At 40.1% G+C, this 18,466-nt stretch overlaps 1 protein-coding gene across 1 annotated transcript; it reads left to right on the top strand.

The window, feature by feature from the left end:
* Nucleotides 1–15,287: 15,287 nt before the first annotated feature.
* LOC128835219 (SRRM2 protein homolog rsr-2-like) lies at nucleotides 15,288–17,564 on the top strand. Its single transcript, XM_054024980.1, has 2 exons — nucleotides 15,288–15,834; nucleotides 16,903–17,564. Exons 1-2 carry the CDS (start codon nucleotides 15,288–15,290, stop codon nucleotides 17,427–17,429), a joined length of 1,074 nt encoding a protein of 357 aa, XP_053880955.1. The 3' UTR covers nucleotides 17,430–17,564.
* Nucleotides 17,565–18,466: the final 902 nt, after the last annotated feature.

The raw sequence follows: 18,466 nt of genomic DNA, 5'->3' as shown, positions 1-18,466 counted from the left end.
ACACAGCAAAACAGCCCCTTAACTCCCCCTTTTCAGAAACATAACCTCAACCTTCTCCAAAGAACCTATCAAATAAATATCGTTTACATCATGCTCAGAACTTCAGTCCATATTAGATCAAAAGCTACAGTGTTAACTACTTTGATATCTACTAAATTTATCTATATAGAAGTCCATTAAATGTATCTTTATAATACTAGAAGTATTATAAAGATATTATAAAGCATTATAAAGATAAAAGGCCAAATCCTCATCTGGTGTAACATCATAATTATTTATATGCCCCCCATTACCTGCATTGTGTGGCATAATTCCCTTAACTTTCATCTCTTCAGTGAAGCTGTGCTGATTTACACTGATGAGCTGATCCAATATTTTAAAACATTGCCTTCTTAACACAGTGTACCATAATTAGAAAAAAAAAAAAAGCTATTTCCATACACGTTTATATTGAATGAAACTATGTTTCTTAAATCAGCTGTCTAAGCTGATTTGGTCATTTTCTATCTAAAATATGACTGATGATGCCCATGTAAAAAAAAATTGGGGTGGCGGGGAGAGAGGGGGCAAAAAAATCCCATGTGATTACCTATCTGGGCTTCTGGAATTGGTGTGTCTCCAGAAGGAAACTGCATGAACAGGAGATGCATATTTCCATGAATAAAACAACTTTCCCATCATCCCTCCCACTTGTCAAACATACTTTAAGTATAACATCCAAGTATACTGGACTGGTTAGCTCTGCTGGCTTTTTCTAAGCTATAAATCAAAATATGTCTCAGTGCTAAGCTTTCAGAGAGTAGGCATAAAAGCCTGAAATATGCCTCTTGTGTGTGTGAATTTATATGCATAGCAAATCATTACATTTATTTTATTCCCAGTGTTGGTTTCCATATGTACCAAACAGAAAAGTAGCATAAAATTGAACAAAGCTAAAACATTGAATGAAGCAAAAGGTAAGGAGAGCCTAAGATTAAAGGGAGACTTTGTTATGGGAGTGAAATGTTGATTGTATCCAAGAGATTCCTAGATTTCCATGACCTTTGAAAGTAAGGTTGCCGCACATACATCCTGACAGTGCACATCATTTTTCTTACTACAGCTCTGGTGCTTGGAGTTCTACATCAGAGAAGACTATCAACCCACTGTTTTCTTCTCTGCTTAGATTTCAGGAGAGAATCTGAGAATGTCATTCCCTCTGTAATTTAAAAAGCTTCAAAACACAAACACATTTGTTTCTGAGGCAAAAAAAATTCTCTCTCATATATCAGTGAATAGCACAGAGAATTTTTATAATTTGTACTAAGTTATTGCCCTGAAAAGAAGGGGTTTAATGTGGCTCATCCTGATATGCAGAGTCCAAGAAGCTGTAGTTCTTACTTCACAGAAGGGCTCAGTTAAAAAAAAAAAAAAAAAAAAGTCCTCAAAATGAGCTCCTATGAAATTGTTGAAATCAATGATGGGAGAAAATTCTAATCTTCCTTCTGATACCTGGATTTTCATAAAACAGCCAAGATTATCCATTGAGTAAAGTAAAACACATAACAGAGACAGACAGACAGACTGGCTCAATGCCAGACTCAAAAGAGTAAAGTCAAAACAGAATCAGTAAGAGCTACTACTTTGAGAGATAATTACCTTCCCTTCTTTCCTAAGGCCAGAATTCCAATCTACTGTAGCAACAGACATCTGGCTAACTTCCTAGGAGAGCATTCCAAAGTAAGTAATATTCATTTGCTTTTTTTTTAATGCTTTGTATCAGCTCATATTATAAATGGTGTCCAGACATGGAACTCCATTGCGTTACTTGACTTCTTGATGTTCATCAGGCAATTCCATTATCATCAACAGAAATGAAAAGCAGTAAAAGAACTGAAAGCCAGAAATGTATCTGGATTTCTGTGCCTAGGCTGGGATGTTCGGAGTTAGGCACCTAAGACCCACTGAAACCCAGTGCAAGGTGGACATTTGATGTCTTCAAGTGCCTTTGAAAATCCTTTCGCTAATATTTAATGACTGCTTAGGAAAAACTGTATACTAACAGTTCCCTGATTATGTATAGGATCAGTGAAATGCGATACGAGGTCTTTTAAATATCTGATTCCCCACTATACTTGGCCTACCCATTCTCAAATAACTTGATATATAACTGAAGATATAGAGAGCCTCTGATTTTGGATGCATGTATCCATTTACATGTGCAAAACTCATATTTTTGTGCCAAAAGGATTATTGGCATATGCAAATAAAGAAGTTAGGTATATAGTTACCCAGTTATCATATGCAACTTGGGTACTTGTGGTTATGTGAAAAAAAATATTCAAATTGTGTGCTCTGTATTGTGGATGCAAAAAAATTGGATGTGCTTTTCAAACTTTACCATTAAGTGGAAGATTCAGTAATGCAAATACTCCACTGACTAAGAAGGGATATATATTTTCCTAACGATACAAGGATTTATGTGCTTCATACTATTCTCTGTATATCAAAAGGATAATATCTTCCAAAATGTTAATGTAATGCAATTTGGATATTTATTGCCAAAATTCATATCTTCATCTGCACTGTATTGTACAGGTAATGTCTCTTTCAAATTTAAACTTAAGTGCTTATACTTAGTGGGAATTTTGTCTAAGAAAATTTTGTAGGGCTTGGCTTATAATGCACGGAGTAGTGTTTTTAAGAAAATAAAGCTGTTTTATTTTCCTTTTTATATATGGCTGACATTACATAAGCCCAAATAATTGATTTCTTAAAAAAAAAATCCTATCACCTTTTTTGAGGAGGAGGAAAGATATTGCATATGGTACTAAATTGACGGTGTTTTTTTATAGTAATTATTCTTGACGTTCTGTAAAAAAAACCTGAATAAAGAAAGAAAGGAGCTTACACAAATTAGTTTTCTTTTAAACTCAATTGATTGATTCAAACATTGTCAGAGCAAAAGCATTATGCCATCACACAATATGATATTTTATCTTCCTTTGACTCCAGTTGTGATCAGCTGAACAACAGTGGGAACTGGAAAAGTTGTCTGTAGCAGTAGTTCTCAAACTTTTGTATTGGTGACCCCTTTAACATAGCAAGCCTCTGAGTGCGACCCCCCCCTTATAATTTTTTTAAACATATTTAACACTATTATAAAGGCTGGAGGCGAAGCAGGGTTTGGGGTGGAGGCTAACAGCTCACGACCCTCAGGTAATAATCTCGTGACCCCCCTGAGGGGTCACAACCCCCAGTTTGAGAACCCCTGGTCTATAGATATGATTGTCACATGATCAGTAGTTCTAACCATACTATATGTTTTAATTATTTATATGTGGTTTAATCTTCTACTGTCATAATATATAAAGATAGATGTAGGTATTTTTTGTTAGAAATGGCAGAACTTCATATTTTTAAATGGTCAGTTTTTTCCCCCTTTGAATGTGTGTGTGAAGGAGGGTGGGGGTGGGGGTGGAGGTGGGGGAGAAGAGAGAGCTACAGCATAAATGAAACCTTCAGCTCAATTGTGCTAGCTGGGTGATTTATCAACTCATTTAACAAGTAAGATTTAGTTGTATCTGCTGAGAGTTCCCCACCCTAGCCCAAAGGCATTACTGTCAGCTTTAAAAATCTGTCAGAATATAAACTATATGGATATAGTCACAACTTGTTGTCCCAGACTTTATTAATCCTCAAACTGTTTAAATTTAAAAGCTGCTTTTTGACATGAAATCCGCTGTAAATCTGTACTCCCTGAATTTCTTCTGACACTTCATGGTGACATTTTGATTTTTTGTTTCAAGGAAGTCCCTGTGTTCTCGTTTAATCTCATTACCTGCTACACAGACATTCATTTTTCCTCATACCAGGAGATAGTTTGCTACAAATTATTGTGTCATTGTTCTGCCAAAGCCATCATCTAAAAGGGATTTTCCTAGCAAACCAATATCAAAATATAGACAATATTACCATATTTTAGAGTTGGCATCTCAACAGCCTCAGGGGTCCTTTGTATTAAACTTCTTTGTTTTGCAAAGCAACCAGCAGCATGAAGTTACGAATGACATTAACAATTTGTATCCATGGTTGTTTTGTTTCTTTAAAAAAAGACTTTCACTTGATTGTTTTCAGACCAGACTTGTTGCATTTCAAGCAGACAGTGGCTTTTTCTAATAGAAAGAAATGCACATGCTAAATAATGCTAGGTGCTGACAAGAAAATATGTTGGTTATTTTAAAAGTACTTTAGAAAAACTAAAACTGTTTTTAAATATAACCAGCAACATCAAAAATAGAATGTGTCATGTTCCAGGAATATCCTGTTATCCAGCAGCACATTAAAGCATGTGCATAACTTTAAGCACATGAGTAGGCCTATTGTCTTCAGTGGGCCTACTCACATGCATAAAGTTATGTGTAAGTGCTTTTCTGGACTGGGGCCATAAACCAACAGATAATATAGTATATCCTTAGGTGAAAACGGATATCTGCTTTCACAGTTCAGGTCAACTGCAGCTGTCCAGAAATGGCACCCACTTTTAGTCTCCCAGCTCCTCAGCCATCACCTGGCTTGGGAGAAGACCCATGTCTTTCTCCCACCTGACCAGGGGGTTTTCAGGCTGCACAGTTCCGTGCCTATACTGTGAGTTTCGCAGCAAATCAGACTGCCTAAGCAGGCTAGCTTTTCTCTCTGCTCAAAAAGCTATAAAATGTAACTCCCAGTTAAATTACCAGACAACCCATTCTCATCCAGCACATTTATTTTTAAGGTGAAAGCATTACACACATGCTAATAAGCTTACCAGAGATCACCCCCAGCTTTTATGAGGGTTACGGGAGGTGATCAGTCCTTCAAATGGCACAAAGGTTTTTTTCTGTAGTTACAAGTTCATAACAGCTGTAGCTCAGAACAAGCACCCCATGAATCTGGGGGGCCATCCTTTGGACAGTTTGGACCTTTGATCTTGGGAACAGGTAATCAGCAGACAACTACCCTCTCCTCAGGGCATTGCTTCAAGTGGCTGGGCTGTTGCATAATTGGAGGTGACGGGGCATGGAGAATCTACATATCCCCCTAGATATTTCCCAGGAAATCCACTTCACACGTATTGTCCCAAAAGTTCATTCTTGTTTGCCACATTGTTCAATATAATCTTTGTTCATCTAGGCCCAAAATAATACATAAACTTTTCATTTAATACAATGGACTCCTTAAAACTAATTCAATAATATCTCCCAAATATATTGTCATATTTCTCACATCTGCTTTTACAGCTAATATGCACTGAAAACAAGAAAGGGGGTTATTTGATATTCTCTAGAGTATTTACATCTATGATAGTTAACAAAGTAACTTGACATATGATGTTATGCATCACAAAGAAACACAGGTGTCTTTTAAATTAAAAAGCAGAGAAGGGAACTGTAGGAATAGGAGCGTTCGCTACCTGATATATACATAGAGATTGAATAGTAAAGAACATTTCCCTGATGAAAGATGAGCTGGGAAGGGAAGAACAAGATTATATGCATAAAGAGATTAATAATGGGACAAAAAAAGAGCACAGAGAATAGTTATGGGAGATTCTAAGATGATTAGTTCATAGTGTTGAAAAAGGTACTACAGGGACATGTATTGTACAGCAGTAGATGAAAGCCAGGTTAAAAAAAAAAGTACAAAAAGATACTTGTCAATCAGTTTTCAAACAATATCTAGCCTCTTGTCTCCATTATATTTGTTGCACTCCAACTATCACTGAGTAGTGGCAAATGATATTATACCTACTCCTACCATAGTGCAACAGAGACAAATGGATTACTGGACAAGAATGTCTGCAACTATCTGACAGGAACAATGTGATTACTGGTAATGACTCGTATCTTATACTTCAGTAGACTCCTTGCAGAAAGGGAGAGAATAAAATGTATCAGTATTTGTGGGTGAGTGAAGCATGGGGGGAAAGAGGTACATTTTTCAGCATTAGATCATAAGCACCCACCAAACTGTGAGAAGACTGATTTAGTTATAGTTCTTAACTCTACTATGAAGACATGTGAGAATGACAGGAAGGGGGAGAGAGAGAGATCACTAGTCTTCTAGCCAGTAGCCATTGTAGTTTTCAGTCAAAAGAATAAAGAAACCAAATAAATATAGACTGTCTTTGTTTGCCAGGAGAAATAATTACCCCACCTCCAGCTATACAAACACTGTGCTGAGAATAAGCCAGCAAGAGCATGTTCTAAGCAATCCAAACAATCCCTTCCCTCCCACAGAGAAAACTCTTTAAATGTCACACGAGCTGCAGTATCCACCAGACTGAAAAATGTGAGTCCCGAGTCTCTTCCAAGCCTGTGTGCACTGAAGTGCATGTGCAGCGGCTCTTAACTTTGGATGTGATAATAAAATAAGACTTCTCAGTAAAAAGACAGTTCAAACACCAAATACAACCGGTTTGCATTTGGTTGTCTTGGAGTTGTCAGCTGGTGACAAAAACTTGTTTTCTTTAATTCTATCCAGGAATAAATATAACTTTGAAAAGGTTCCAAGGTCTTCTATAATTCTGAGGAAACAATATCTGTTTGCATCCATTTCTCATAAAAGCATAGATAATGGAGTCACTGTCATGTTGACTGCATAGTTAAGGTTGAAAGACCCATGTCATTCTAAGACCATTTCTGATCCCTTTGTAGTCTGAAGATGCTCAAGGTTTGTCTCAAATTAGAGCAAAGTAAATAAGGCAAGCCATCTGGGTCAGAAAAATGAATGTTTTTGGTTTGTTTTTTGAAAAAAGTCTACTTTTTTTGTCACATTTTAAAATCAACAGGCTATTAAAATTTCACATCTCACAAATTAAGTCCCAAGCAGACTGAGAAGAGGTACAAAAGGATCTCACAAAACTGAGTGACCGGGCAACAAAATGGCAGATGAAATTCAGTGTTGATAAATGCAAAATAATGCACATTGGAAAACATAATCCCAACTATAAATATAAAATGACGGGGTCAAAATTAACTGTTACCACTCAAGAAAGAGATCTTGGAGTCATTGTGGATGGTTCTCTGAAAACATCCACTCAATGTGCAGCGGCAGTCAAAAAAGAGAACAGAACGTTGGGAATCATTAAGAAAGGAATAGATAATAAGAAAGAAAATAAATATCATATTGCCTTTATATAAATCCATGGTATGCCTGCAGCTTGAATACTGCATGCAGATGTGGTCGTCTCATCTCAAAAAAGATATATTGGAATTGGAAAAGGTTCAGAAAAGGGCAACAAAAATGATTAGGCATATGGAACGGCTGCCATATGAAGAGAGATTAATAAGACTGGAACTTTTCAGCTTGGAAAATAGATGACTAAGGGGGGATATGATAGAGGTCTATAAAATTATGTCTGGTGTGGTGAAAGTAAATAAGGAAGTGTTATTTACTCCTCATAACACAAGAACTAGGGGTCACCAAATGAAATTAATAGGCAGCAAGTTTAAAACAAACAAAAGAAGTATTTCTTCACACAACACACATTCAACTTGTGGAACTCCTTACCAGAGGATGTTGTTAAGGCCAAGACTATAACAGGGTTCAAAAAAGAACTAGATAGGTTCATGGAGGATAGGTCCATCAATGGCTATTAGCCAGGATGGGCAGGGATGGCGTCCCTAGCTCTGTTTGGCAGAAGCTAGGAATGGGTGATAGGGGATGGATCACTTGATGATTACCTGTTCTGTTCATTCCCTCTGGGATACCTAGCATTGGCCACTGTCAGAAGACAGGACATTTAGCTAGATGGTCTGACCCAGTATGACAATTCTTATGTTCTTATGTGCTTATTCCTTCTTCAGAAGCAGATTTATATTAAAAAGTAAATAAGGCTTACTTAAATGTGACTGGAAATAAGTTAATTGGATAAACTGGATTTGAATCATTGTGAGATCCAGCTTTTTAAAAGGATGAGCATTCAACAAATATAATTATTTTCCTTATCAATACAATTGATACATTAAAACAACTTCAGGGATTTATAAATTCTAGTATTAGAAATGAAACCGCAGAATGTGCTGCTGGAAATAAAAATCTAGGATGTGATTTGCTGAACCAAGTTATTGCTCCAGTATACGTGAAAGGCAACATTAATTTAGTTGGAACAAAGCACTTGGAATCAGAAGATTTGGCATGAAATTCTGGAGCCATGCATTAAAAAGGCAAAACTCCATTTTGCGTTTGACCTATGCTGAGCCCTGAGATGGGTTCAATAGGGTGGCCTCTTAACCGATTTGTACCTTGACTTCCCTATCTGTGAAGTGGGGTGAATAAACACACATTTCTGTAATGTACTGTGTGCTCCTTTGATGAGAGGTGCTAGACAATCACAAAGTATTTAATGAAAGTTTCACTGCAAACCGATTGCTTATACATAACAAACAGAGAAATGTTTATGGTTCAGCAAAAATGAAAAGGCCATGGTATGTGACAGTGAGCCTGAATAATTACTGGCTATGCAGTAGAACCACCGTGTAAAAGAAGTAGATCTTCACTGCTGAATCTGCAATAACACAGTGTAGTTTGGCAAGAGTGTCAAAGAGAACTGCAAACGTGTCACTGAGTCTGTGAAGCAAAGCCTCACTGTAATACCAACCACTGTACTACACAAGCACATGAAAGTGTTCTTTCTTTATGTACCTGTGATGGTGCAACAGATTTTAAAACAAAACAAGGTAAGCAACAGTGAAAAAATATTGATTCAAAGTTAAGGTTTAGAATTTAAAAGCAAAAAAGTCAGGAAATTCTCAATTACAGTTTCCACACCAATCTTGACACAAGGTTTCCACACCTGTAAATCTGGCCACCATATGCTCAGTCTACCTGTAATAATAAAAAGAACAGGAGTACTTGTGGCACCTTAGAGACTAACAAATTTATTAGAGCATAAGCTTTCGTGGACTACAGCCCACTTCTTTGGATGCATAATAAAGTCAAAGAAAGAGACTGAGATGGATTTCCACACAGTAGTTTTCCTTATTTTTAACTCCAACAATTTAGGCAGACAATGTGCTGAGGGAAACAACTCTTACCTTTTACCGTACAAGAATAAACTTTCCTGGAAAATATCTGCAGTAATGTAGATTGCCTGGTCTTTATACAAGGGCTAAACTACAAAGCCCCAATAACTTCAGTACCCATTTCTCTTAGGACATGAAAAACGGACATATGTATTGCTCACTCCACCTCTGATGACCAGTTCTGTTACCTAAAATGGACAAGGGGGTTCCAGGTACTGTGCCTAACTACCCTTTCTAGCCCTACAAAGCATTCATTACATATTTCCAAGTAATGTGTCTTTCTTGAAAGACCAAGCTTATTTAAGGAGATGGAGTGGGGGAGAGAGGGAATTGACTGCATCTGCTTGTGCTGACCAGCAGGAAATCCTGAACTCTGGTATCAAAGGTTACTGTGTCTCTGACTATCCATTAACTGTCACCTGGCAGTGTTGAACTGTATTATCCAGTAATGCAGAACTCCGTATTATTCCTTTCTGAAGAGCTGGTAACAGGTGAGTTGGATGCTGTAGTTATATCTTAAGACTTTTCTTTTGAATGTTTTTGGAAGCAGGGAATATTTTTAATATTTTTTCTACTTGGAAATATATTTATTAGCACCTTTATATACAATTTAGTTGTTCTGCTGCTTTTGGAAGCAACCGTTCTTTGTTGTGTATATAATAATTGGAATTGGTGACAGGATCCATGTGTTCCTGTTTTTATGGCACGTAGTGCTGTTTATCTCTGTTACTTGTTATGGTTCTTTAAATCAGTAACAAATTCCCTTCCTCCTTCAGAATTTCCTTGTGATGAGATAAGCACAGGTGAAATATGACATGTGATTAAGATAGAAAATATGTGCAAGGTTACTTAGGGATTTTATAGATTCATAGATTCCAGTGCCAGAAGGGATAGTTGTGATCATCTTGTCCAGGGGTTGGCAATGTTCGGCACGCGGCTCGCCAGGGTAAGCACCCTGGCGGGCCGGACCAATTTTATTTACCTGCTGATGCGGCAGGTTCGGCTGATCGCGGCCCCCACTGGCCACGGTTCGCCGTCCCTGGCCAATGGGGGCCGCGAGAAGCCGCGGCCAGCACATCGCTCGTCCGCGCCGCTTCTCGCCGCCCCCATTGGCCCGGGACAGCGAACCGCGGCCAGTGGGGGCCGCGATTGGCCGAACCTGCCACGTCAGCAGTTAAATAAAACTGGCCCGGCCCGCCAGGGTGCTTACCCTGGCGAGCCGCGTGCCAACGTTACCGACCCCTGATCTAGTCTGACCTCCTGCATAATACAGGCCATAAAACTTTCCCCAAAATAATTCCTATAACATATCTTTTAAAAAAATCCACTCTTGATTTAAAAATTGTCAGTGATGGAGAATCCACCAAGACCCTTAATAAATTGTTCCAATGGTTAATTACTCTCACTATTAAAAATGTACACCTTATTTACAGTTTGGATTTTCTAGTTTCAGCTTCCAGCCATGGGAGCATCATACCTTTCTCTGTTAGATTGAAGAGCCATTATTAAATATTTGTTCCCCAAGTAGCTACTTTTAGATTGTAACCAAGTCACCAATTAACCTTCTATTCCTTAAGCTGAATTTATTGAGCTCTTTGGGCTGGTCCACACTAACCCCCCCACTCTGAACTAAGATACACAACTTCAGCTACTTGAATAATGTAGCTGAAGTCGAAGTATCTTAGTTTAAACTTACTGTGGGTCCACACGCGGCAGGCAGGCTCCCCCGTCAACTCCGCGTACTCCTCTCGTGGAGCAGGAGTACCGGCGTCGAAGGCAAGCACTTCCGGGATTGATCCGGGATCGATTTATCGCATATAGAGAAGACGCGATAAATCGATCCCAGAAGATCGATTGCTTACCACCGCACCCGGAGGTAAGTATAGACGTACCCTTTGAGTCTATCACAATAAGGCAGGTTTTCTAATCCTTTAATCATTCTTGTGGATCTTCTCTGAAGCCTCTAAAATTTATCAACATCCTTCTTAAAATTTGGGTACAAGAGCAGTACACAGTATTCCAGCCTGTGGTCATATCAGTGCCAAATATAGAGGTATAATAACCTCTAAACTCCTACTTGAGATTCCCCTGTTTTTGCATCCCGGGATCTCATTAGCTCTTTTGGACACAGCATCACACTGGGAGCCCATGTTCAGCTGATTATCTGGCTTGACCCCCCCAAACCTTTTTCAGAATCACTGCTTCCCAGGATACAGTCCCCCATCCTGTACATATGATCTACATCCCTTATTCCTAGATGTATACACGTACATTTAGCTATATTAAAACACTTATTGTTTGCTTTTGCCAAGCTTACCAAGCTGTCCAGATGGCTCTGAATCCGTGACTTGTCCTCTTAATTATTTACCAGTCCCCCATTCTTTGTGTCATCTGAAAACAGTACCAGTGATGATTTTATGTTTTCTTCAAGGTCATAGATAAAAATGTTAATAGTCTAGGGTCAAGAACCAATCCCTGTGGGATCCCACTGGAAACACACTAGTTAGGTGACTATTCCCCATTTGTAACTACATATCAAAACCTATCTGTTAGCCAGCCGTTAATGTGTGCCATGTTAATTGTATATAATTCTAGTTTTTTAATCAAAATGTCATGCATTATCAAATCAAATGCTTTACAGATGTCTAAGCATATGACATTAACACTATTACCTTTACCTTTGTCAACCAGATGTGTAACTTCATCAAAAAAGATATCAGGTTAGTGTGACAGGATCTATTTTCCATAAACACATATTGTTTTGCATTAATTACATTACATTTGAACAGTAGTCTTTTTGAACTCCACTGGAGTTATAGAGGATATGCACATACCCATTCTGTGCTCACCTCAGAGAAGCCCAGGACACTACCTGTTTATTAACAGAAAACGCTACCATTCCACAGTGATTCAAGACTTTGTGGGTCATCATGGACAATTCTGAGATATTGTCACTAGCTGGCCAGCAAAGGCATAATGCAAGAATTTTTCAAAAACTGAGGGGACAAAAACAAATTCTTCCCAGCCCACAATATTGATAGTAATGGATTCTCCATTCCTCCCATAGTTTTTGCTGAGTTTTACCCACTCTTCCTCCATTTCATGAAGCCACACCCTGACTATGCAAATGCAGACAAATTCAGTAGGTTCATGATGGTAGTAGGAGTGTGCATTTGGAAGACTTAAAGGAATGCAACCATGGTACAGTTAACAATGGTGGATATTGTATCTTTGTGTAAGAAATGGTGAAGCATCTAATAGACTGTGAATTGAAGAGGCTATAGGCCTTGTAGGAAGTCATACACAGCTGGACAAACAGTGCCATTTGAAGTTGGGACTTGCATGAATACTGCCTGTGCTGGGCATGGAAACCAAATCATATATTTTTTATGATAATGGGGAGGGAATTATGTTAATTCATGAAATATACAACATTTAGTATTAGCTTATTTGTAGTAGCTTTTACTTAACGGGGTAGGTACATTAAATATTTTTAATTTTTGAGTCTGGGTAAGGAAGGTTGTGGAGTCATGGTATGCTGACAGTAAATTGAAATATACATGATGGATCTTTAAATCCTGCAAATCAACATTATTAAATGACCAGACATGAAGGTCAGCTGCAATAAGTAACCAGCATAAAATAACAAATCATTAAAAATATGCTTTACAGCATTTCTTGCCTCTGACAGCAGTGAGAAAGAACTATATATAGGGACAGGATATCAAAGTGGAGCTTAACGAAGGCTTTCATGTCATAGACTCCTATTATAGAATCAAACCACTTCTCCTTTGGCCTTGCAATTTTGAACCCCTCAGTAAAATTACCAGAGTGTAATGTTCCCTCGGGTATATTTAATACATAGTTTCTTTAATTTTGCTTCTTAAGCTGAATACCTGTCTATCCTTCTTAGAAGTTAGTTAAATGCCCCTGAGAACTACTGAATAATTTACTGAGATAATATTTTTGAACCATCATATAAATAATAATAGTAAAGCCAGACTGGATATGTGAAAGGAAAAGAAGTTTAGATGCTTCTGACAGATATTAAGCTGCAAGTGTCCCCTGAGTTTTAGCAAGAAGTTTAGTCTGTGGCTGCAAGTTTGTGTTTCACTTTTTGGATAAATGTAAAAATTGTCATATGCCGTATCATTTCAAAGTCCTGAGTACAAAATAAAAAAAGTGCACTCATTAAAACTTTCCTGGATGGGGATTAAGGGAGTGTAATTTGTCAGTGAACCAGAAATCAGTGCAGGGGTTGTGGTTCAAGCTGATAAGGAGTTGGAGGAAATTCCCTCCCACTGTTAGTAAAACTGGAAAGCGGAAACCTGAAGTAAGACTGCTTTAGCTGATAACAGAGAAATAAAATTATCTTAAACTAAGTATTTTTTTTCGATTAGATTTATTGAGAGGAAAATATTAATACAATTTATCATTAAGCTGAAAGTTAAGTATATGTGAAACTTCAATATTTTATTTTTGCATGACAGCTGTATTAATTGGCTTTTTAGATTATAAAGTATAACCCAGTAACGTGAACAAATTAGTAAGTGGTGTTAGTTTAGGTAACCTGAGTAAGTTTTCAGTTTACTTTTTAGGGTCCTATTTAAAATGATTGCAAATTGCTCAATTGATGTTAATTTGATCCTTTTATCTAATGCAGAATCATTAAATAAATTGACTTTATGAGCTGTGCTGTACTTTGCAGGATTTGGAACATATGGTGCAAGAGTCTTAATCAAAATGAAGAACAAAATCTCCTCAACTTTTTGGAGTCAAGTACTGCAGTTTTCACTTGTTTCACACTCAGGCAAAGCTAAAAATGAAGTGGGAGTTTTGGCTGCAAAACGACTTCTGTAAGGTTGGGTCTATACTAGTTATATTACAGAACATATTGGGCTCCTCAAACATACATAAAGTAAGAGGTCAGGGGGATAGCAACAAGTGAGTCTCAGTGCATACTCCAGTCTTTGGCCATTTTTTCATGTTTTAAGTTTGAGCAAGGAATCGGAAGAGAGGCAGGTTTGGTGATCTTGGTTCCTAACAGATGCCAGTCTGGAGTCCCTTACAGAAAAGGCTGAAGAATTTCAGTGAAGTTGAACATTTTCTATTGGCTTTTTGGGCCATCATACAGAAGTTAATAGGAAATTATATCCCTGATATATAATTGTTTTAAAAAAAAAATCAAAACTATGGAAAGGACATCATTCTCTATTAAATGCTTTGAGTTTGTGTAGTAATTAAATTTCTATAAAACCCTTTTGGTTTACGCCCTATTACATTCTAATGAATGACATTACACATTAGATTTTCTCATAAGAGAGACATTTTAGAACTATAGTTCTGTCACGTTTGACAATACCTATTTAAGACAAGATCTATCTATCTATCTATCTATCTATTGGGCTAAATTCTCTTCTCCAGTTACCCTCGTGTAACGCCATTGACTTCAGTGATGTTGCACCTGGTGCTACTGAAAGGAGAATTTGGCTCATAAGGCAATATTTTTTCTTCATCTCTACAGAGTACTTCCATTCACAACAATAAATGTTCAACACAATGAATGAGACAAGAATGTAACCTTATTATAATAACACAGAGACTGAATTGCATTTGTCTTCTACAGAGAGTGTGAGGGGCATGTAGCTATTCAGTAGATGGAATGATAATATTCCGTTTTATCTTTACATAGTTTGGGTCAATTCCTACAGTCTTTGCTCAGGTCACATTTTACCATTGTTCAGTGTGCAGTGCTCCCAATGAGGGTGGAATATGGATTTCAGTCCTTACTCAGGCAAAATTTCACACTAGTTTTTAATGGGAATTTGCCTGAAAAGGGATTTTATATAGTTGCAAGATTAAGGCCTGGTCTACATTACGACTTTAATTCGGATTTATCAGCTTTAATTCGAATTTACCCTGTAACCGTCCACACAACGACGCTATTTATTTCGATGTAAAGGGCCCTTTAAATCGATTTCTGTACTCCACCCCGACGAGCGGAGTAGCGCCAAAATCGATTTTAACATTTCGAATTAGGGATAGCGTGGCCGCAATTCGATGGTATTGGCCTCCGGGAGCTATCCCACAGTGCATCATTGTGACCGCTCTGGACAGCAATCTAAACTCGGATGCACTGGCCAGGTAGACAGGAAAAGCCCCGCGAACATTTGAATTTCATTTCCTGTTTGCCCAGCGTGGAGAGCACAGGTGACCACAGATAGCTCATCAGCACAGGTAACCATGCAGGCTGATAATCGAAAAAGAGCACCAGCATGGACCGTGAGGGAGGTACTGGATCTGATCGCTGTATGGGGAGAGGATTCAGTGCTTGCAGAACTTCGTTCTAAAAGACGAAATGCAAAAACTTTTGAAAAAATCTCCAAGGGCATGATGGAGAGAGGCCACAATAGGGACTCTGAGCAGTGCCGCGTGAAAGTCAAGGAGCTCAGACAAGCGTATCAAAAAACAAAGGAGGCAAACGGTCGCTCCGGGTCAGAGCCGCGGACATGCCGCTTCTACGCCGAGCTGCATGCAATTCTAGGGGGGGCTGCCACCACTACCCCACCTGTGATCGTGGATTCTGGGTCGGGGATAGTCTCATCAGCGACGCCTGAGGATTCTGCCAATGGGGGAGAGGAGGAGGATGAGGATGAGGATGAGCTTGCAGAGAGCACACAGCACTCCGTTCTCCCCAACAGCCAGGATCTTTTTCTCACCCTGACTGAAGTACCCTCCCAAGCCTCCCAAGCCAGTACCCAAGACTCTGACCCCATGGAAGGGACCTCAGGTGAGTTTACCTTTTAAAATATAAAACTTGTTGTAAAAGCAAACGGTTTTTAATGATTACTTTGCCCTGAGGACTTGGGATGCATTCGCGGTCAGTTCAGCTACTGGAAAAGTCTGTTAACGTGTCTGGGGATGGAGCGGAAATCCTCCAGGGACATCTCCATGAAGCTCTCCTGGAGGTACTCCGAAAGCCTTGCCAGAAGGTTTCTGGGCAGTGCATCCTTATTCCCTCCTCCATGGTAGGACACTTGACCACGCCATGCTTGCAGCAAGTAATCTGGTATCATTGCCTGACAAAGCCTGGCAGCGTATGGTCCCGGTGTTTGCTGGCATTCAAGCAACATCCGTTCTTTATCTTGTTGTGTAATCCTCAGGAGAGTGATATCACTCCTGGTAACCTGGTTGAAATACGGGAACTTAATTAAGGGGACAGAGGTGGCCGTTCCTACTGGGCTGTTTGCCTGTGGCGGAAAATAAATCCTTCCCTGCAGTTAGCCAAGCGCAGATGGGAAATTGGCCCTGAGTTTTTCGCGTTTGGCTAGCAGGGATCTTCCCTGTTACCAGCCACGCGGTGGGGGGGGGTACCGTGATCATCCCAGAGAATTCATGGCGGGAGGGCGGCGGCGGGGGGGGGGGGTGGTTAGTTTGGTGCCTGCAGGGATCTTCCCTGATACCAGCCACGCGGTGGGGGGGAGGGGTACAGCGATCATCCCAGAGAATTCATGGCGAGAGGGGGGGTGGTTAGTTTGTTTTCTGCTGCTGCTGCTGAATGTTAACAGAAAAACCGCAGCACTCTACAGGCTATGCTTGGTATGTGGGAAAGGAGGGCGCAGAAGCTGTAAGACAATGGCTTACCATGGCCGCATGCAAGCCGAATTCTGTTGCCCAGACCTGTGATCTCTAGCAGCAAAGCCACAGGCACTCAGCATTAAGAGGCAAAATGCGACCTTGCACAGAAATCACATGTGCTATGTAATGTGAATAGTGTTGGTCACCGTGAAAGAGTATAAGCATTGTTCTGCAAAATGTATCTTTTTAAACAATTCTCTCTTTTTTCCCCTCCCTACAGCAGCTGCAAATTCCTCAAGCCTCCCTCCTCCATCCCGAAGGTTATCACAGATAAGGCGTCGTAAGAAGAGAACGCGAGACGAGATGTTTTCTGAAATTATGGAATCCAGCCGCAGTGACAGAGCTCATCTGAATGAGTGGAAGGAAACAGTTTCAAAGTATAGGAAAGAAGCCAGTGAACGTGAGGACAGGAGGGACCAACGTGAGGACATGAGGGACCAACGTGAGGACATGAGGGACCAACGTGAGGACAGGAGGGACCAACGTGAGGAGAGGAGAGACGCTCGAGATGAGAGGTGGCGGCAGGAAGACCAGAGGAGGCAGGATGCAACGCTGGGGCTGCTGCGTGAGCAAACAGACATGCTCCGGCGTCTGGTGGAGCTTCAGGAACGGCTGCTGGAAAACAGACTGCCGCTTCAGCCCCTGTTCCACCCTCCCCCCTCCCCATGTTCCGTATCCTCCTCACCCAGACGTGTAAGAACACGGGGGGGGGGAGGCTCCGTACACCTTCCCATTCCACCCCAGTAGACAGCCCAAGCAAAAGGCTGTCATTTTTTTAACCTTTTCTTTGTGGCTTTTTCCTTCCCAGCAATCCTCCTCCCAAATACCACCCGGGTTCCCTCCCTCTTTTTCTAATCTATTAATAAAGAATAAATTATTTTTAAATGATAGTGACTTTATTTGGTTTGAAAGAAAGATGGGGGAAGGGGGAGGGTGGGTTCCTTACAGAAAATGAGTCAATAAAGGGGGCGGGTTTTCATGAAGGAGAAACAAACAGATATTTCACACTGTAGCCTGGCCAGTCATGAAACTGGTTTTTAAAGCTTCTCTGATGCACAGCGCTTCCTGGTGTGCTCTTCTAATCGCCCTGGTATCTGGCTGCGCGTAATCAGCAGCCAGGCGATTTGCCTCAGCCTCCCACCCCGCCATAAAGGTCTCCCCCTTACTTTCACAGAGATTGTGGAGCACACAGCAAGCAGAAATAACAATGGGGAGATTTCTTTGGCTGAGGTCAGAGCGAGTCAATAATGATCGCCAGCGACCTTTTAAACGGCCAAATGCACATTCTACCACCATTCTGCACTTGCTTAGCCTGTAGTTAAACAGCTCCTGACTCCTGTCCAGGCTGCCTGTGTACGGCTTCATGAGCCATGGCATTAAGGGGTAGGCGGGGTCCCCAAGAATAACTATTGGCATTTCAACATCCCCAACGGTTATTTTCTGGTCCAGAAAGTAAGTCCCTTGCTGCAGCCCTTTAAACAGAGTAGTGTTCCTGAAAATGCGAGCGTCATGAACCCTTCCCGCCCAGCCTGCGTTGATGTTAGTGAAACGTCCCTTGTGATCCACAAGTGCTTGCAGCACCATTGAAAAGTACCCCTTGCGGTTTATGTACTCGGTGGCTTGGTGCTCCGGTGCCAAGATAGGGATATGGGTTCCGTCTATCACCCCACCACAGTTAGGGAATCCCATTGCAGCAAAACCATCCACTATAGCCTGCACATTTCCCAGAGTCACTAACTGTCGTAGCAGCACCTGAGTGATTGCTTTGGCTACTTGCATCACAG

The sequence above is a fragment of the Malaclemys terrapin genome, chromosome 1, assembly GCF_027887155.1.
Source record: "Malaclemys terrapin pileata isolate rMalTer1 chromosome 1, rMalTer1.hap1, whole genome shotgun sequence".
NCBI lineage: Eukaryota > Metazoa > Chordata > Testudines > Emydidae > Malaclemys > Malaclemys terrapin.
Note: the sequence above shows the minus strand (reverse complement) of the source record. Positions and strands in the feature narration are given on the sequence as shown.